General features: G+C 31.9%; 1 protein-coding gene across 1 annotated transcript; it reads right to left on the reverse strand.

The window, feature by feature from the left end:
• Nucleotides 1-25: 25 nt before the first annotated feature.
• On the reverse strand, nucleotides 26-22,836 carry vib (phosphatidylinositol transfer protein vib). Its single transcript, XM_090114559.1, has 8 exons — nucleotides 22,659-22,836; nucleotides 22,363-22,393; nucleotides 18,419-18,530; nucleotides 13,752-13,903; nucleotides 11,960-12,037; nucleotides 1,184-1,414; nucleotides 525-583; nucleotides 26-326 (listed from the first exon to the last, which is right to left on the reverse strand). Exons 1-8 carry the CDS (start codon nucleotides 22,673-22,675, stop codon nucleotides 188-190), a joined length of 819 nt encoding a protein of 272 aa, XP_089970685.1. The 5' UTR covers nucleotides 22,676-22,836; the 3' UTR covers nucleotides 26-187.
• Between the last annotated feature and the right edge of the window lie 197 nt (nucleotides 22,837-23,033).

Here is a 23,033-nt window from a genome sequence, read left to right on the forward strand (position 1 = left end):
AGAAAGCCAAGTTAGGTGAGAAAGGGATAAAAAAACATACAGGCGTCATTCAAGGTCATATTTTCTTGTTACAAGTTAATGTTCATACTTAAATCTCCAGTGTATTAGATATAAGCTTCTTGGGACCAGTGTGTGTCCAACTCGCAGCTAACTTCACAGCGAGAGATCCGTGGCACTTTTCGCGCGTTTACTCGTTGTCAGCGCGCATTCCGCGCACTTCACCTTCGCGACGCAGTTTCTCCAATTCCTCTTTAGTGCGGTCTTCGATGGCGCGGATGTCCGCCATTGTCATGCCGTACCAGTCGTCCATGGAACAGAATACTTGTCTGCAATAAAATTTTCCGTTTCAATAAATGAAAACATTACTAGAATCCGTCCTCACTGGGACCGGGAATTGCCATTTAAGAAAAAGAAGAAATATTAAAACCAAGAATTGTATTAGTAATAGAAAGTATAATGTTTTTGTCCATAAGAATGAGATAAAGGATAATCCGAAATATATTGGAAAATAATAACAAACTTACCTATGGAAGATAGTGAACAACCGTCGCTCCGACTTTTGAATCACATTTTCAACTTTGCTCTGAAATTAAATATAATAAAATTAATAAACGATTAAACTTCTCAATTTTATAAATTAAAAAAAGGTTACCTATACTCATGTATATTTAATTTACGTCATCTTAATTTTAATTTATTTATCTAAAATTTAATTTACGTCATGAAAACGTCATAGATTCATTTACATTATATTATGAAAATTAAATATAAACGAGAATTATGAGGAACAAGCTAACAATTTGTTCTCATCCTAACTACTCTTTGTTCATATTTTTTTTCTTCATAAATTTACTGACCACTCTTTGAAGCATGACCGGCTTCACTCTCAAAAGATTTGTAAAGAACCATGTAACACCACCACCAGTGTTACTAGTGTCCATGGGCTATCTCTGCCATAAATCCCCATCCCACAATCCTATCCTTTACACTAACCTGTAACCCGAACCACTTGAACTCCGCAGTGACGAGCTTGTATCATGTCATGAGCGGTTTCACTCACAAAAGAGTGGATTTACTTTCATGTAACACCGTGTTACTAGCGTCCATGGGTAGTACTAGGTGACCACTTAACATCGGATAGACCATAAATCCCCATCCCACTATCTCATCACTCTTCACTCACCTGTAGTCCGAACCACTTGAACTCCGCAGTGACGAGCTTGTAGCACGTCATCACCGGCTTCACTTCGCCCTTCCAGTTGGGCCCGACCAGCGGCCCGCGGCCCGTCTTGCTCGACTTGAACTTGGTCGGGTCCGTCTCCGGCTTGTAGTCCGCCGGCGACATGGGGTCGTTCGCGATATCGATGTTTACAACTTCGCGCGTTTTTAGCTTCTCCGGCGGCAGTTCGTGCACCTGGAAGCGTGGAAACAATATGTTATACTTCTGTAGAATAGAAGACTGTGTCAGGGATTTGAAAAACTTTTAAGTTCCATTGAGTATAGTGCACCAAAAGCGGGATACCCCGTATATTTATGCCAATCATTACAATGTACTGCATTATGTACTTTTAAAGCGATATTGCTGTAAATGTATGTTAATAAATCTGAATTCATTAAATGTATTTATTATTCTTATAATATTATGTTTATTTATATAATCTGAACTTGGTTTTAAATTTTAATGTAAAAAAGAACGAATTTGTGCTTCTTACGTCGATTTCAAGGTCAGGGTAAAGTGTGTCTCATTGGTCAATGGAAATTTTTATTTTAATATTAATTATATATTTATTATGTATTTTTTACTTACCTATACGATCAGGGTGACACGTTAAGATTTTACTTACCTATACGATCAGGGTGACACGTTAAGATTTAACGTGTCACCCTGATCGTATAGGTAAGTAAAAAATACATAATAAATTTTACGATGGCCATAACCTGCGTACTTATATGTTATTTTTGTTCATGTATCTACGTAAGTCGGTTGTGAAAGAATATAAGATTTGATATTGAGTCATATTGTAAACGATTGGCTAATACTTTAAATCGCAAATGATTCATTCTAAATATAAAACTAAAAGATTATTTTTTATGTATTTAAAACAAAGTGATGTAACCATCCTTGTTGTTAGTCTTGCGTTATGTCTCAGCGTCGTTCCAGACGAACGACAAGTTGCGAACGGCAGAGGCTACTTTAGCTGTCGCCACTCGCCACATGTCGACGACAGCAGTTAAAATGTGGATGGCTGCCGTCGACCGGCAAAAACGGATGCCGTCAAACGTCAAACGCTGACAGTTTTCCGTCAACACAAAAGTGCAAGTGTCGCACTTTTGTGTTGACGGAAAACTGCCAGTCTGTTAATATGTCGACGGCTGCCGTCGACATATTAACTGCAGCCGCCGACGTGCCGTCGACATGTGGCGACGGCTGAAGTAGCCTCTGCCGTCCGCAACTTGCCGTTCGTCTGTTAGAACGCTTACTACCACGCTTACTACTTTAAATCAAAGGAATTAGGAAAGTACGGTACTGTAAAATATACACTTGAGTTATTGTTATAATTTACAGTTTGAAAATGTGTTTGTTCAAGCATTCCGCATAAACTACTCGATTGGATTTGCTGTGCTTTTCGAAACGTAACGGTATTCAATGTTATTATTGCATATTGCGATTACATCTTATATGTTGCATTTAGCGATTGTTTTTAAAACTGAAGTAAACCGAGCGGGTCGCAGCCTTGTGAACAAGTGTATGACGTCATAGTGTGAACAGTTGTCAGGTGTAATCGTATTTGTTATAATTAAAGACTTGTCGATCTCGATTGTATAGAAAAAATAAAGTACATATATTTAAAAATAGGTTAGGTATCTTAATTCCACGATTCTATGAAACACGCATAAGTATCTACATCTTTCCAAATTATTATTTTCCTGTTAAATTATGTATTAATATCGTAACTAAACACAAATACAATGTTATTACCAGGTAAATGACTAACAAAAACTTCTTTTATAAAAATCGACAATTCAGATAATAATTTTCCTGTAATCTGTTCCAGTTAATACAATTCATACCACGCTTTTTCCACATGTATATTTTTGTAAACAAACAACTACCTACCTACAACATCAAGGTTACCTGCTATCATTTCACGTTTATATGTTCTTATCGCTGATTAATAGATTTAATATTACTTTATTATTTCCCATAGAAACAACGCGTGTTTAAAAAACCTATATTCAGGTTCATTAAATGTTTGAATCACTGATAAATCGATATAATAATAGATACATCGCTACGTAGATAAAGCCGTCCATTGTACATCTTTAGCATACTGTATAAGTGCTCTGTGTCTATGTATGTACATACAATAGAGAGTATTCATGTATCCGGTCTATACATTAACATTACATTATTTTACATAATATAGAGAGCGCATTTGTATTGTGTATGAAATTTTTGAGTTAATTTTAATCAGCTTAATTACTGTGAAAAATTAAAATGTCTACAATTTTCTATTGATGCTAGAATAAGAATTTTTTCTCTCCTCATCCCTAAACAACGAATTATCTCCAGCAAGACTCCATTTACGCTACACGCAAAAACTTGTGATTGATTGATAATAGTAACGCACAATTCGTACATATATTATGTACATACAAAAACAAGTAAATACATATAAACATACATAACAGTTTACGGAAGCTAGACCTTCGCTCCCAAGATCCGACGACGCGTTTCAAGGCACTTAGCATCATTACTACCATTTACTGTGTTACGTAATTGATTTAATTACACCTTAAATGGTAAAATACTTTAGCACGCTATTTCTGCTTCAGTACGACTATTTTATTTCTAGAGCGAGTTATAGATAACAATAGTCTAGTATAGAATTATTGTATTTAAATAATGTTAGTAGTATATTATTATTAAGTTTAGTACATACTAGCTTTCCACCCGCGGCTTCGCCCGCTTTGTCTAAAACATAATAAATTATATACTAAAACCTTCCTCTTGAATCACTCTATCTATTAAAAAAAAAACTGCATCAAAATCCGTTGCGTAGTTTTAAAAATTTAAGCATACATAGGGACATAGGGACAGAGAAAGCGACTTTGTTTTATACTATGTAGTGATACAGTCTGTAATTCCTACAAAACACCATTCCATATTACGAGCCAATAGTTCAAAAATCATCTTTCCATTAGACTTCAAAACACGTGTCGATAGTGGCGATAACGTGAAACAAATATATCATACTAAAACCATTTTTGACTTGCGTATGCTGTATTACAACTTATTTTATATTTATATTTAACAACCATCAGTCGATACTGAATAAATCATCTCCGTCTCATTGAGGTATTTAAGGCCACTTGACCTATGCATTTTTGGGTTAATTTGCTCTTAATGTTGTCAATTTTGTTCAATATGCCATATGATAGATCGGCTATCCGCCAAGTTCAGTTATTTTCTTTTACTAAGTATACATATATGTAATTTTGAACATAATATTTATAGGAAATATAAACTAGAACTCATGAAAGTTTCCTGGCCTAGAATACTATTTGTCTTAATACAACCGGTTTATTTTACAATATGCGATTGAAAGATCTTCAAAAATGTTTAGATATGCAAGATTTTGAGTTACAAGCTTTGTAGAATTATAATAACAGCTTAAGGCTGCAGTCTAGCAAAATTGCGTTTTCAACAAGTTATTTGACAATTTTTTCCCGGCTAATGAAATGATAAACTGAATTTTTTTTTCTTGTTTATCAATTAGTGTTATATACGCAATGAGCGTGAATTTTTTCACATTTATAAAGTTACTTTATGTTACCTTAATCAGGCCTTCAAGATAAGTCTCTTTCCGCCAAAGACATTTCGAGCTAAGTTTGTGCACTCACTACGTTGCAACCGATTACAATTTACACAATCTGATCAGCGCATTATTATCCTTATATAGTCGTTATTAAAAACTGCTGAATACAATTGCCGAAAAACTTATGATTTTCTTAATTAGAACGTTATAAATTCATTAAATTTCCCATTTTTTGCCTTACAAAAGCTATTGATAAATACTGCTAAAAGTTATTTTTTCCATTAATTTATTCGAGTTGGTTGAAGACCAATGAGTATTAATCCTTAAAAAAAATTTTTTTTTGAATTTTGATAATTCTTTAAATATTAAAAAAATATTTAAAATAATTAGGAAAAATCCTAGCGAATTTCTTTAGTCGCGCTCCTTGGGCCGGAGCGTTCTGACGTGTGCTCTACGCTCGATTTTCCTTCATACCGAAGTAAAAGTTGCTCTCCTTCATTAAATTTAATATTTTTGTTAATTGATTATTTTTATCTTAGTTTTGTGCAAATATTCGTATTTTTAAACATTTGATTTCGATATGGAAAATAAACGAAAAAAATACGCGTGTAACTACTAGAAAAAAAATTATCTTCGAACATAAAGTTAATGAAACCAAATAGATTGCAAAGGTGATTGGCAACAATTTCTTTATTTTACGGGGTGTCAGTAAAGGGATGTATATTTCTTTAAAACTAAAGTAAGCTCATAAATTTTCTTATAATATATTTTTTTTGAAGTTCCAAAAATGTTTATTTTTCGTTTGAGAAATACGAAATATAATATAAACTTGTATTGAGAACTTGAACTTCCCAAGTTCATCCGGGGAAATCCCCATACGGGGAAAATGATTTGTTTACTCCAAAATTATATGCCGAGGTGTTTTAATTTTTTCTTCTACTCATTTTCAACGTAGCGGCATGTTGTTTAATTATTAATTTTGTAACTTAAATACAGGATGTTGGTTTTATATTCTGATCTTACAGACGCGCTGACAAATTTAGTCCGCCATTTCTAGTTTAGTCTACCAACTCTAAGTACCAATATTAAAACGAATGGATTATCATCACATCATCAAAACTCAGATGTAATGGAAGATCACAATAACATAGAAAATTCAGTGGGTGTTGAGAACTAAACAAACAGAAGTAACAGAGACGCGAAGAATAAAAAAAGAGGACGAAAACGATAATTCGTTGATGCTTTCCCTTTTCGACGTATTGTTAGGGTACATCACCAATCTGCAAAAAACAAAACTGATGATTCCCAATTGCTGATTAAAAATGAAAAACAAATAATCAACAACAGTGGTGAAAATTTGCTGATCACAATAAAACATCCTTCAGTTGTAGCAGGTGTAACTCATTTCAAATGTATCGGTGAACAGCGTAAAGGAGAGGAGGACAGGAAAACATTATGAATGTGGATGGTGGATTGTATACAGGGTGTAATCGATAAGTATGTGCAGGCGATTATGACGTTATTATTGCAGGTATCAAAAAACTTAAAACTGATATCGAAATTACTTTACCTAATGAGCAAAATGACAATAATAACTTTTTAAAAGTATAACGAGAAATATCTAAAAAATTTACTTTATACACTCCCATATCAAAAAGGGAAAATGGGACTAAAGTCCGGTCGCGGAGCAGGAAGAATTTCGTACATTAACCTGTTATTATCTGTCACTGTCACTCCCTTGTAAAAATAATGTGTCTTGCTCGCACAGGTGCAATGACCGCCGTCCTTAGGGATTGTAAACCTTTAACCTTAGAGCGTAAGGTTTGTGTTTGCTTGATTGGTGTCAGGTGTTCAATTATGATTTTGTGAATTCAAAATTTATAAGAATAAACCTCAAACTCTTTATGTCCAATCAAAATCCGCCTAAGTCGAAATCGCGTGTTAGACTAACGTATTTCTGTAATATTGTACATAGTAAATTATTTTTTGAAAAATAAGGTCATAAAGAAGTCACTTCTTATGTGTGTACACGCACACTTTTTATATATATATATTTTTTTTTATATATATTTATAATTTATATATCGTGGTTATTGAAAAAGTTAAAATGTAAAAAGTTAAAACTAACTAATAAGTATTGTAAATGAATAAAGGACATAATTTATTTAATAAACTAGCGGTCCGCCCCGGCTTCGCCCGTGGTACATATTTACGTTTTCTCTACATAAGAACCATCCTCGTACTTCAAGGAATATAATAGAAAAGAATTATCGAAATCGGTTCAGCCGTTCACACGTGATGCCGTGACAACGCGAAACGGGTGCGGACCCGCCGCCTTTTTATAGCTCCCGCCGCGAAGCGCGTCGAACGCGGCAACTGATACACAAAAATAATCCTTATGGCATGTAATTCACGCGCGATGACTTATAGCGTATTTCATGTATAACTTTGGTGTTTCTACACCGATTTACATGATTCTTTTACTATAACCTGCCCAGGAGTATGAAGAATAATTGTGCCAAATTTCTTTAAAATCCGTCGTGTAGTTTTTGTTTCTATAACGAATATACAGACAGACAGACAGACAGACAGACAAAAATTTTACTGATTGCATTTTTGGCATCAGTAGCGATCCCTTATCACCCCTTCATAGTTTTTTTTTAAATATATTTCATGTACAGAATTGGCCTCTCTACAGATTTATTATAAGTATAGATTAGTAAAAAACATTTTCTCCAAATATTTCATGTAAACTGCACTTCATTCAAAAATGTTTGTGACCACTGTCAATAGGTAAAGAGGTCATTGTACGAAATTCTTTCTGCTCCGCGACCGGACTTTAGTAGAAGTTAAATGTCTAATTCCGGCAAAAGACATGAATGCGGAAGATGCGGTTAAAAAAAAATTTAATATTTGAAATACAATGCAAAAAGTAACACTTTTGTCATAGATAAGAATCATGACTATTTTTTCTAAATTCAGGGACAACTAAACTTTGCTGAAGCAGAAGTCTGCTTATTTTCTGTTTGGACTGGAGTGAATAATTCGTTAAAAATAGAATATAATTATAAAAAAGTATGTAACGTTTAGGCAAAATAAAATGATGGACCATTATCAAGATTTTACATAAATTGCCTACTGTCAGAATTGATTGATTCGAGACTTCAGCATTCGATGCCCATCAAGGACCCATCCTATATCATTCAAGCGATTGAAAAAAAAGAGATAAATCCAGTGCAACCGATAAAGCATCAGAATGCTAGCAAAAGATTTATTAGGTTTATCAATATAAATCTATATATTACACATAATATAATAAATCTGTAGAAGACGCGAAGACTGACATCCGCGCGGACGGAGTCGCGGGCGGAAGCTAGTCAGAAATAAACACCTTTTGTTTTCATTTGCGTATTTTTCTATTTTATAATTTTTTAACACAAACATTACATTTTTTTTATTATATACAAAATTTGTTTATCCGTTTTATTAGTTAAACTGAACAACTTTCACTAAGAAACTTAGGTCGAAAAAAATGTATAGAGTTATGCATTTTGTATGGAAAGCTTATTTTTTTTTATATTTCGTCCAAATTTCTTTGTAAAAGTTGATCAGTTATATACTTAAACATGAAGTTGAAGATATCAATAGAAAGTATTCGCAAATTTTGTGCACTGATAAAAAAAAATCACCCGGTGTAATTTTCACGAAAATTGTTTCAAATTGTCATTTTTACGAATATTAAATTATACATACGAATGATTTAATTTTTATTAAAAATTAAGTGGAGCAACTTTCCCTTAGTACATTTGTATTATTTACATATAGGATGACAGGATGCATTTGTTTGCACTACTAGACCAAGCCCTTAACTCTGAAAATTTTTCTCTAGCAACTAGCAACGTAAAAACAAAATATTCATATATGTATTTGTCATAATATGACCTCCGTAATTCAAATTAAGGTAAGAAAAGACGACGTCAGTCCAAAATTCAAATTTTAATTTCAAAGATTTATATTATTAAGTTAGTAAAGTAGCTAAGCAATAATTTTCTTTGTGTAATAATTATCATGAATAGCGTAATAAACATCGTTTATTAGCATAGTTTTTATTGGAAACTTTATCATTTTCGTCACCATACATTATAGATTTATGTATTTATTAAAATTATTATCACATATTATAAAATTAGGTGCTGTTTGTAAAAATGAATCGCAAAATGTGTTGGTAAGCGTATGCGCTTACCAACACATTTTGCGATTCATTGCCGTTCTCGAGTTATGACTCGAGAACGGCTGAACCGATTTCGATAATTCTTTTTTTATTATATTCCTTGAAGTACGAGGATGGCTTTTATGTAGAGAAAACGTAAATATGTACCACGGGTGAAGCCGGGGCGGACCGCTAGTCTTATATATAAAAATGAATCGCAAAATGTGTTGGTAAGCGCATAACTCGAGAACGGCTGAACCGATTTCGATAATTCTTTTTTTATTATATTCCTTGAAGTACGAGGATGGCTTTTATGTAGAGAAAACGTAAATATGTACCACGGGCGAAGCCGGGGCGGACCGCTAGTTTAATATAAAAATGAATCCCAAAATGTGTTGGTAAGCGCATAACTTGAGAACGGCTGAACCGATTTCGATAATTCTTTTTTTATTATATTCCTTGAAGTACGAGGATGGTTCTTATGTAGAGAAAACGTAAATATGTACCACGGGCGAAGCCGGGGCGGACCGCTAGTTTTAAATAAAATTTAATTATATATTTAAGGATTTCCGTAGTCTGCGTATCCCAAGGTACAGTACGATTCACGAAAGATGACCACAAATGGCGGCCGTCTGCGCACGTACACTCATGAAGAAAAGATTTTTTGGTTTGACATAACCAGCTGCAGCGCAGCGTTTACACAAATTATTTAACCAGCATTAAAATATTATTTTGTCTTAAGTATTTTCTTCATGAGTGTACGTGCGCAGACGGCCGCCATTTGTGGTCATCTTTCATCGTACTGTATTTGTTACTATCTACAATAAGTATAATTTAAAAAAATCAACTAGCAAAAATATTTCTCATATATATAATTATTTTAAGCGTTGAACTCAAAGGTTATAATCCTTTTATCCTAAGGTACATCAGATAATTAAATAAAACGTGATGTGTTTATTATTGTTGTTTTGATCAAAACGTAAAAGTTGTTTAGGTTTTATTCAATATACGACAGAGATGTTATCACCCGCGCGTTTCACACTACACCGTATCAAAGGTTTTTTTATGTAATCATTCAGTAATGATACGCGTTATCATCTGATCATAGATGCCTTTTGACCTTGTGTACAGATGACGGAGAAACAAAAAATCTACAATAAAACTCTTCATTCACTACTGGAAAATATATATTTTTTATAATAATTTTTTATACTGTTTGTTAGTTACGATTTAACTCACTATCTACTCATTGATTTACAACATTTCTTTTACCACTAGAGGGCTACATATTAACCAAAAACTAACACTGGCTTCTTCATAGCTTCTTATATCACGGATCATCTCGGTCAAAGCCAGGGCAATCAGCTTTTTAATAGTGCAAATAAACCTCTCTTGAAAATCATTGAACTGCTATTGAAAGCTCATGAAAAAAAGAGCGTGTATGCCGAGCACGTGTTAGAAGTGAAACTTCTTTAGCAAGAATCAAAGATACCAAAATTTTCGCATTACTCCATGACATCACGGTATTGCTATCACGCAATCCTGAAATTTTACTTTCAACGCACCTAAAGAAGCTTCACTCTAAAAAAATATTGAAATGTGGATACTCTGAATTTGTTTCACTTCAAAAAATATTTAAATGTCAGTATACAAATAACCTAGGTACCGATAAAAATAGCCGTAAACTTTTTCACGGGCAACAATCGCGGGTCGACAATTAGCCGAAGTTTTTACTGCATGCTTTCACACAAAATGGGTCAAGCTTCCGCCCCAAGATTTTATAAAAGATTTAACTGCTGGTTTAAAAGGGACCATGATTACATTATTGTGTGTAAATTTTGTTAAACTGTCGGAATTCCGGATTTATTTTCATCGACTGTTCCAGTTTTATTTCAAACTAGCTGCGCTTCGCGGTTTCACCCGCGTGGCTCCGCTCCTGTTGGTCTTAGCGTAATGATATATTATAGCCTATAGCCTTCCTCGATAAATGGGCTATCTAACAACGAAAATAATTTTTCAAATCTGACCAGTTGCAGTGGTTCCCGAGATTAGCGCGTTCAAATAAACAAACTCTTCAGCTTTATAATATTAGTATAGATTCTCAATCTACAATAAAAATACCAATATGTGTGATTGAATTAACTTTAAACTCGTTGCCTATGACAATATGAAGAAATACAGACATATACTATCATATACCTAGTAACCATGATAGTATATATATACATATTATCTTTCTAATACAAATGTAAATAAGAACAAACGTTTTTTTCACTTTCACTTATTACATTTACTCCGTAATACCCCAAAAGATTGTGCTTCCCACAATATTTTCCTTTCAAATCAGATATCACGGTAAACCGGTCCTTGTTAAATCCTTTCGCTACTTTCCTCTTTTACTTAATTAAAATTAAGAATACAATCAACTTTTCCTTAATTTCAACGAAAACCTTGATGCGGAACAGTAATTATGTTTCTTATCAAATATTTTTATCGTGTACATAATAATTAATATTATTACTTAAATTATCTTTACGACTACCTAGACGTTGAGTAGGTACCTAGTGTATGAAAAACTAATTAACATATAATTTTCTTTTTCCAGATTTGGTTTGTAGATTCAATTTTAAATTTATAACCTTGTGAATAAATTATAAAGGAGCCTCGGTAATTTTTAATGTCACTTTAAAATTAGTCATTTTGTATTAATAAAATTGCCGTTTTTTAAAATTATTATTTTATTTCTGTCCTTAATTTTTTTAATGAGAAATACATTTTTAATTTGGAGGTTTCACTTTTCCATTTTCTTGTTAAAATATTTTAGTAAAGTAAATACCAACTTAATGATAGGTATTTCGTTATGAAAAGACTTAAAATCAAATTACAAAAAGAAGTTGTTAACAAAATATGTAACACATATATTACTTACATTGTATTGGTCACCGGCGTCAGGTAAATGCAGGGATTCTATGCAGATTACGAAGTTCTCCTTCATGTATCCGGGATTCTGAAAATAATTTCATTATATTATTCTGGAAGCGAAAGCACTCCCTGCTCCCACTTCATTGAAAATTCAAAGGCTCGAGTTCTCTCGTAAAAAAGAGTCTATCAATCGAAATCTTTCTATTTTTATACATCATTCAAATCACGTATCTATTCGTAACAGCGAACGAAAATATCGTAATAAAAACTGCCTTATTCTTGAACTAAAATGTTGAAGATACAACTACACTTAAACCTTCATAAAAAGCATGTACCTAAGTACAGTAAAAAAATTTACTGACAATAATGATGATGCAAATGCTACACATACACGTACACCTAATTAAGTGGTATCTACATATTCGAAATTTATATATTAATAGATACGAATATGTTGTAAGAACAAGGTAGCCTATCAACATCTTTACTACCTATCTCAAAAGCACAATTCAATTGAGTTTAGAAACGTGCAGTACATACTAAATATTTCATATACGTATGGAAAAATCTCTACTCAAAGACATTCAATTTCATTCTATACCCAGAGGGCCAGAAGAATTGAAGACACGTGCGAAGAAACATAGTACTTTCTCGTTCTAGAGCGAAATCTATTCTTATTATGTATTGAAAAAATATTGAACACATTATAATATGTATTAAAACGTGATTAAAACACTTATAAAAATGAAAGTCATACTCTTACTTATACTTATAAAGCACTCATTACTATTTCAAAACATCATTATTTTTCAAAAATTTAATTTTATTATAATATTTAGAAATATAATATTTTTTTAAATATAAAATGAGCTATCTTTTCGCATTGATCTTATCGTATATCGTAGTTACACAAACGTGACTTAACAAAATTGTATAATATTTATTTGTATTACGAAAATAACGATATAAAAAGTTGCGTACATAACTTTTTATAACATTATAAGATGTCAAGATAATAATTAAATTAATGGCATATTTATTTTTAACATCTGACTACTAAAACGTGTTCAGAACTATTAAAACGCCAAAAGTATAAAGAAATAGTCGACATAGATCAGACATAGTTGTTTTATTTACACTCGACATGTACATACGGCTTTATACGACACGCGATGCGAATAATTGGCCCAAAATTGCAATATACACATTACAAATGCCTATACACAATATTATATAGCACAAATTGCAAACAGAAGGCATAGATAGGGCTGCGGACACTAATAAATAAAAACTGACTTATTTATAAAAAATAAAAACATTAATGATACTGATTAAGGAATCGATTTTGAAATGTTTATAGTTATGATATAATAAAGAAATTTCTACTAGTAGTTTTCATAAATTAATTTCGTCTGTTTGCATATTATATTTAAGAAAAATGTCCTATTGGTGTGGAGAACAATGAATAAACGGGAAAGCAAGGAATGGCAGCCCTAATTATTATAACTGGCTCGTGATTTGAATCAGTATATTATAAGCTAGACGAAAAATAAATTGCGACTCTATCTGCTATTGAAATATAATTATTATATTGTTCACAACAAGTGGTCTACATAGGAAATAACTATAATATATATAAATATAAATAACTAGCTAGAATTGACAATTGACATCATCATCATTATTATAAGCCCTCATAATATGTCTCACTGCTCCTATGAGGGTATTGACGTTAAAACCTAATAAACCGTAACTGCCGTAACCTAGAAAACAATGAGCAAATTCGTATAAAAACTTACCGTAAGAACAGTTCGGCAGTATGGGTAGGCGTTCCATGCTTCTTCGTGCACCTCCAGGGATCCCTTGGGCGCAAGTAGCCTGATGAATGCGGGCACCTTTGACGCCAAATGGTAGATCTTATACGTGTATTGCCCAGATGAATATTTCCCCCCTAAAACACCGATTATTTTAGAGTCATCGTACATGAATGAATATTAATCAGTTAGAGTATGTTATTTTTTGAAAAATGTAATTATAAACGAAAACGGATTATATATCAGTATATATTATATATCATCAATCGCGATCATTCATGAATACTTTTAATGAAATGCAGGGATAGTGATAAAGTTTTGCGGCTTGTGTAGACACAACTTCCGGATTTAAAATCGTTATCATAAAAATACTGTTTGAGTATTGAGATGAGTCATTGATAATTGAACTCGATAAGATTTTTCATGTAGTATTTTGGTCTTTTATGTTTTAATGTTAAAGAACAAAAAAAAAACAAATCCAAATAGAATTTGCAATAGATATTGCAAGAAATTTAATGGTACATAGTATCATTATTTTTGTTCCTTAATTTCAGAGAGAATTTAAAAATAAACCTCTCTTTGAGAATTTTGTAACAACCTTGTCGAATTGCTCAACAAATAATAATAGTTAAAAAAAACTAAAAAACACGCTTTTTATAGAAAACCGAACTAAAAAATAGAAAATTTTATCAAATTAGTGTATTGTCATCGGTCTTCAATAAATCTACAAAGTTTGAACGAAATCTGGCCGTTTAAAGTGGGTCAAAATCGCGCCCAAAGAAGTCGGTTACAAACATACAAACATACAGGTGAAGCTAATATAAAGCGTGTAAAAAATTCGCGAGGTATACAAGACGAATACAGAATCATTATGACAATGTTGTAGAATTTAGGATCGATCCCTGAATCGCAATATATTCTCAATTAAATTCAACCGTTTAATATTTTATAATACCTAGGGGCTAGGTTTTTTTTATAATCCAAATTTAAAACTAGACGCACGACTTACAGAGTCCCTACTACCAGGCTACCTAGTAGTAGTCAAAACACAAATTCTTTAATTGTGTACATGTAATACAGATGAAAATATAATGTAGAACAGTACAAAGACAATCGCAAGGAAGTTAATAAAGGGTTTTAGCCACACCTATCCAAACATAGCCGCACTTGTGTAAATTGGTACTTGACGTCACTGGCATAATCTAACTAAAAATTGATTTAGCGAACAATTCTTGTATTCCACAATTTGCAGATTACAATTTTGCAACAGAATTTATAAACGTTTACTAACTTGTTTTAATTTCATTCGTAATATTATTATTCCTAATTTACAGAAATTAAAATTGAAATACTTATATTAATTCATAATATTATACTCTGTATGTCTATAAAACGTTAGTGATAAAAATACGATAATAACAGCTAATGCTATATGCAAGTATGTATCTATATTGTACATTAATAAAATACTGATATATTAACTGGATATTTACTACTGCAATAAATAACTATTCATTGAGATATTGTGTAACTGTAAATTATTATTTCTCAAATCCACATATATTTTTGAAACAATCACATAACCAGAGCACATACTATGATGATAATAATTAATAATGTAGTTAAAATTTTGAATTAAATTGAAACGTAGGTACAGGGCACAGGCTACATGTATTGTTCTATACAAGGTCTGTTTAGATATCAATGTAATGCCTAAAATAAAATCTATTGTAATTTTTAAAACAACAGTGATTTGACCTTATAATGTACAATATTTTTATTAAAAAAAAAAAATGTTTATTAGGGTGTAACACATTTTGATATAATGTAACCGGCGGACAATAAAAACGATTAGGAAGTAATTTTTTTTACGTACCTACCTATTTTGTTAGCAAAACAGTTATTCCTGGATTTCTTGATATTGTATAGGTACTAGTTATAAGATATATTCGACTGAGTTTATTAGATTGCTATTTAAAGTACATACATATCACAGCTAAATCTATTTTAAATTGTGATTTCCTTTAAACCAATTTGTCCTACATCGCAAAGTACTATTTAGTTTTGATAAACTAAAATAAACTCAAATTACTGTAAATACGATACCCAGATAATACAAAACGTATGCTACTATAACACTACGTACAATTAACTCAATGTTCGCTTATTTACCGTCGTCGAGACAAGGAGGACAAGTAGTGCATTCCGAAAAGCTCGCGTGGCCATCGTACATCTTAGAACTTGCAGCTCTATTACTGTTGTTCGCTAGAAAATTCGCTATTTTAGTCCTAAATTCGATACAATTTCATTCTGATGCTGCAATCCCATTAAGATATCAAATCCCATCAACAACTAATAGGTGTGCAATGTGCATACTGCAGGCATTTATAGCCATAAGCCATTACATAAGGCGACACGACTGCTCCTTACCTAAGGAATTATGTAAAGTATTTTCTCATTCACTCAATGAATGAATGAACTGATACCTACACAATTTACAGACTATTATTAAATGTGCAGAAGGATCTATAGAGCGATTATCGTTTTTATGCTAGCTAGTACCATTGTAGAGTAATTTAATTATTCAAATGATATTACGCCCATTGTCAGCATAAAAATGTACTTATGTATGAATTCGAATGTTTGTATGGATGTAAAGACGAATGTTTATTATTCACGCTATAACTATCTACTTTTATTTTAACAAACTTTACGGAATAAGCTCATAAGACATGTTATGGCAATGACTATGACACAGGCAGTTAAACGTATTTATTTAGAGCAAACTTAAAATGCATTGAAATAAAATATTATAATGAATACATATAATTAATATAGGATGTAGGTATAAATTACTATCACCGATATGATATCTTAATATATAACTTCGCTATAAATGAAAAACATATTAACAAATATAAAAGGGTTTTAAAAATGTGAGACATTCCAACATTTGTGAATGATTTCAATGCTTATAGCCATAAATTTTCATCTCATTCAGGCTATAACATTATTCTTATGCCATGCCCGTATTAACATTCCTTTTATTAGCTAGTTCAATGAAGAAACGAATCTTCAATGGCGGCCAAAGCTGACTTTGACAGATGGTAGGATCCGCAAAAAAGAAAATAAAAATAACGTAAATTGATAATTATTTTATTTATTATTTTGTTAATTATTTTAATTTGTTTGTTGACAAACTGTTTTGTTATGATATTTGTGTATTTATATGAACTATCAAATGACATATACAGAACGCAACAAAATCCCCATTAATACTCGTAGTCTCGTAATTAGCCCATAAACTGAACAACTTTCCCCAAAGAATATATTATTAAAGAAAATATTATTTACTATAGCAAATACATAATTGTCATTCTAAATATAAATGGCGAAAATGTTACAAACTAAAAAAAAAAAATTAGGCTCGCCGGTACAATAATTACCCACGATTTGAAACTTGGTGATATTACTGTGAAAAGTTCATAGTATTTCTTGTCCATATTTTTTTTTGCAATTTCAAGGCAATTCTCAAAACTTTAAACTCCAATATCTCAGAAACTAAGTGACTCCTCACCCCCCCCTTTGGAGGAGGGATTCCCACCACTCCCCCCTCCCCTCCCCCCCCCACAAAAACCTTAAATTCGAGGGTTGTATTTGTACACTTCTTCCAAAAATTATAACAGGGAAAATTAAATACATTTTACTTTACCCTATTTTTTTTTGCATACCGTACGGCCGTGTGTGAGCGAGAGGGAATGATAAGCGCCGCCATTGAAGATTCGTTTCTTTAAAGAACTGACTAATATATTTTTAAACCTTACTCCTACTCACAAAAGATACAACATACATGAATAGCATCAATCAACGAAATAGTTATTATTATTAAAAGCCTTTTAATTGCCGAATCTAGTAGTTTAGTATGAAAAGAACCTTAGTTTTAATTTAATTCGTGGTCTCTATCTCAAAGCATATATCATCCATATTCAGGCACTATTTATATAGCTGTATGTGGAACAGTTAAATCGACACAAAAACAATATGAAATATATCGAAATAAGTGCTGTTTAATCGGTGTAATAAGTATGTATATTTTACGAACTGTATTGAAAAGTGTAAAAATATTTTTATATACATTTGTTTAGCACAATTTAGCTTTAAAATGCAACACATTAATAATTACAGAGCGATGGATAAGTGAATATAAGTCGATAAAGATATGCGATAAGATTATACGTTTTCACATGTCTTATCGATTTTAATCAAAATATAAATGGTCTGAACTGATAAATTGTTTGTAATTTTAAATGGTGTGCTTTATATTTTGCACTAAAGCATTGATATGATACATTGTGATAATGCTTTAGCTGCAGCTGATACACGCACAGAAAAGTGTACTCAAGTGACTTACACCGGAATGAAACCTACGATTATTATACAAAATGTATATGTACCTACTTTCACGGTTATTTTAAGCTGAAAAATTAGAACTGTGTAATGCGGAAACCAATAGCTTGTAAGAAATTTTTCATTGGTAGCAGGTTTATTTTTCACAATCCCATATTATGAAACGAGGATAGGATCTATTATAAAATTTACAAAATTATATATATATGAAGTACTAATTATAATAATGATTTGTGTTGTCTTACCGAGAAGAGGGTAGTCCTTGAATGGTTCATTCTTTATAACTTCTATTCCTTCGCCGCCGCCGGTTTCATTTTTGGACACCTCCGCCACGCAGTACAACTGTGCGACTTGATACTACGAAAAATATACAATTATAAAGAAAATTGAATTATGTATGTCAGTACTTTACAAATGCACTTTGGGATGGTCGGGATTTATCGATCTTCAGGACATTTCGATCAAATAACATATAACTACTTATAATAATTGTTTTCTACATAATATGGCAAAAAATCTGTATAAGTAATGTATCTTTCGAACAGTAATTAACAACGTACAGGACAAGAGAGACTTGGTAAAAGGTACTTTGCGTTTCTTTTCAATAGCTGGGTCCACACCGGCCGATCCACCGCGATCCGATCGCGCGCGGCAGGCGCGCGATCCAAAGATGCGGGCGGTGTGGACGTGCCGCGCGCGATCCATGCACGCGTTTTGCCGCGCGCGATCCCTACCTCGTGCGATCCGTTAGCGGGCGGTTTTTGTACCCGCTTCAAAGGTGCCTCAGTTGCGTGATGCGCGCGGTGTGGACGGTTGTGTTGGATCGCGCGATCCACCTCACCATGGACATCTCAGAAAGTCGAATATCTCAAATTGAATAGCATAAAATTGTGTTCCACTTCATCTGAAACTAACTCTGCGTACAGCTGAGTCCCAGATTCCAATCGATTTTTGTAAAGTTGTTTCACCCAAAACCGTCGATTTATTTTTTTTTATTTTTTGTGCAAACATTTCAGTATAATAAAAGTTACTGCTGCAACGGCAAGACGCCGCCGTTGTACGTGTGACTCCATATCGTACAAGAGTTAGACTGGCTGAATCACGGATCACCTTAGGATCACTTGGAGCGCATATTTTGGATCGCAAGTTTTTAAAGTGGATCGGCCTAACATGATCCACGATCCATGCTCCGCGATCCTGGATCGCGGATCGCGGGATCACTGGATCGGCCGGTGTGGACCCAGCTATAGGGAAACTGATCCAGGCAATCAAATTAATGGTTTAATTTATCTCTGTTGATTTTGATAAGGGATCATATAATAAATAGGTAGATTCAACAATAGACACTTTATCAATAAAACTAAAATTGAATTGTAAACAAAATTGAAAATTTAAGAATACAATATTACAGTTATAACGTACTCATATTATAAGTAAGTACGTTGTCGTACAGTGTACGACGAACACGAACAAGGTTTTTGAGAATGACGCAATAGAGTCAAGCATATCACTTAAAAAAAGTACGACTTAGCATATTATATCTGTATAACAAGTTTTTTTTTCACATAAACTAACTATGAATTATTATTATATATATTAATAAAGAGGATCAAGTTATTCACAAAGCACCAGTATGAAACAGGTAAAGAGCGTTGTATTGTAAAGTTATAGGGTAGTGAGTGAAGCATTTAAAGTTGCCATAAATAAATAAATATTTCAGGACGATTTTCGCACACGGCACGATCTTATCCTATACTAAGCTTTAAGTCATGGAAACCAAATTAAAAAAAAAATACTTAAATAGATAAAATATTAACACCCAGACACAGAGTAAACATTTATGTTTATCACACAAACATTTAACCTGGGTGGGAATCGAACCCACCACCTCTGGCTTGGAAGGCAGTGTGACAAATAAAGCCAATCGGTCAGTTATATAATTAACGGTGCACAAAATATGGCCTACATGCCTGCATCACATAACATTCGCGGAGATAAGACCTTGACCGACTGATGCGGCGGCCGCTAGCTCGTTGGCTAACACAACTCGACTTTTTGTCAATGGCCTGTCTATTCTCAAGGACCTTCGTGAAGCTTTGTGTTTGTTTAACAAGAATATTGCTTCCAAGGATGTTAAGTTTAATCTATCGTTTAAAAAAACGACATTGAGTATCCAAACTATCTTTACTATAATAATAAATAAAAATTAATGTATGCGTGTGTCAAATGTGTGTATTTTTTTTTTGTTAATATCATATGTACACAGTACAACGTACCTACTAATAAGTATATATTTTTTTGGATTCTGCACTCCTTTTCTATATACCTACATACATAGTATAATTTAGAAGAATGCGAAATTTTCTTAAAAAGGCTTACAAAATTTCTGGTTCATGTTACAATATTAAAATATTATTGTAGATTCAGTTTTTATTCTCACTGTTTACAGACTCAACATTGACGAAATGCAAAAGTATTAAAAGGATTTTAATGTAACATTATAATGCTAATGGACAAGATAATTTATTTATTTATTTATTTATTTATAGATGCACCAACAGTAACTCAATTTGTAACATTATATAAGTAATCGTACATAAAGTCTTAATCTAAATTGGCTACTAATTACAGGTACATACAGCATTACTTGAGAATTGGATTGAATTAAGTATTTAATTTAAATAATTATACACAGAAAAAAAAAAAAACATGTCAGATATAGAGCAATGTGAAAACAATATTGTCAAAAATAATTATAGGAATTCAATTACATTATTACAGGAATTCAATAACAGTGTCCATAGAGATAATTTTGATAATTTTATTAAGATAATAAGTTACAACAATAAAACACTGGCTGCATTCCCTTATATGGTATTCAATAGATCTATCCCATATTGCTCTCTGTATCACAAATTTTCTTTATCAAAGCATAAAAGAAAAATCTCATCTTTCCACCCCCACAGTGCCACAGCTCTCTCATTATATTTTATTTGTTCCTTAATTAAGGGAGCAAAATAACGCATTTGCAAAGGTATAAAAATACTTTTATTGTAGGTAAAAAGAATAATAAATATAATTGTGTTTATTTATAATCACAACAAGGTTATTAATTTATGGTGCTTTCGATTTTTAGAATAACATCCCTAGTATTAAAAATAAAGTGTATAATAATGCAACATTGTAACAACATGCCATTCTTTAGATCAGAAATTATTTATTATTTATTATGTTTAGAATGGTTTATTAGTGGAAGCAAATAGACAAATTACTTGTATTAGTCATTATGAATGTAGTCATGTAATGTGCAGTTCTAACAAAAAGAAAAATATATTATTTTATGCATGCCGTTACAAGATTACGTGGTTGAACTTTTATTAAGTGTCAAATGTTACCTATTTAAATGACTATAATACATAAATATTAAATAATAATGTACCCTTCATCTATATGTATAAAAAATAACCGTTTTCCTTGGTCTTCTTATAATTATTTTTTTATAATATTCTTTGAAGTACAAGGATGGTTCTTATGTAGAGAAAACGTAAATATGTGTGTGTGCATGTGGTGCTTTTCTAAATAAGTATTTGACTTATGAAATATTATTTTTATGGTTATTAATTATTATTATTATAAGTGTATAATAATTTAATTGTTAAGTTTAAAGTGCTCTACTATGTGTTTAACAGTCAGTTATGAAAGTTGTATGAGAATAAATAATTATTACCAGTTTCGCTTAGGAAAAAAGCAATGTATAGTCCTTATAAGCAGTACTAATTATTAAAATGCACCAATATGCATTAACTTTAATATAATATTTTATCCATATAGGTAAATAATTACTTTATCTCAACAGCATATTTTTTATTTATACCTATCATTATATTCGTAAAGAGCATATACTTAAATTAATTTCATTTGAATTGGTCCAAAAGATTAGTTTTCGTAATTTGGGTAAACAATTTGGTAGGTCTCAATGAATAGGTATATATTTTTTAATTTTTAAAAATCTAATTCCTTATTTCTAAATAACATATTGAAATAACGAATGAATTGGTATTTTCAATCGATTTCATTGATAAATCGTTAGAAATCGTATGTTAGTTGTATAATGTTTCATGTAAAAAAATATAAGGGAAGTCATAGTTATCATTAAACTATTAAATATCTCAAATTAAGACATGCTTACCTCTTCAACTGTTAATGGGAGGGTAACACGACTGAAAAAGAAAAAATATTTCAATATAATAAACAGACGTAAATATAAAATCAAGCTCCGCGACTAAGATACATAATTATATTTAAATTAAAATACATTTATATTTGTTACCAATTTGATTTATTAACCGGACATTGGTTGTACTTTGATAAACATTTTATGAAAAAAACCGCTTACGAAAGCAACGCTCTACAGATTTTTGCTGACTGTTATAAAATCGATTTATTTTCGCAATTACAGAATATATAACCTTTAACAATACTCACTATTCTTTGATAAGCATCTTGATACTGTACTTTTTCACTTATATGCACATTAGATTACTCACTACAACCTTAGAATAAACTTATCACAGTTCAACACTTGAGCGTTGGCCCTATTTATATGATTTTTGTAAATTTATGAATCTTTGACCATTCAATGACTGAATATGACAAGGCGCATGCTTCACTTCATGGTACAGCGGATATTGCGTCAACAATTAGGATGCGTTCAAAATATATATTTTCGTCGTAAGTTTTATCATGGGGATAATATTATGTATTTATTTATCCTGTCTTTATTTTTAATTTAAGTGTGCCTATTTTATAATAAACAAAACAAATTTTGGCTTTATGGAAAATGAACACTGATTCGCTGAA

The sequence above is a fragment of the Colias eurytheme genome, chromosome 21 (genome assembly GCF_061535395.1).
Source record: "Colias eurytheme isolate Ceu_HAF_F1 chromosome 21, ilColEury1 Martin Lab GWU primary, whole genome shotgun sequence".
In the NCBI taxonomy this organism is placed as follows: Eukaryota; Metazoa; Arthropoda; class Insecta; order Lepidoptera; family Pieridae; genus Colias; species Colias eurytheme.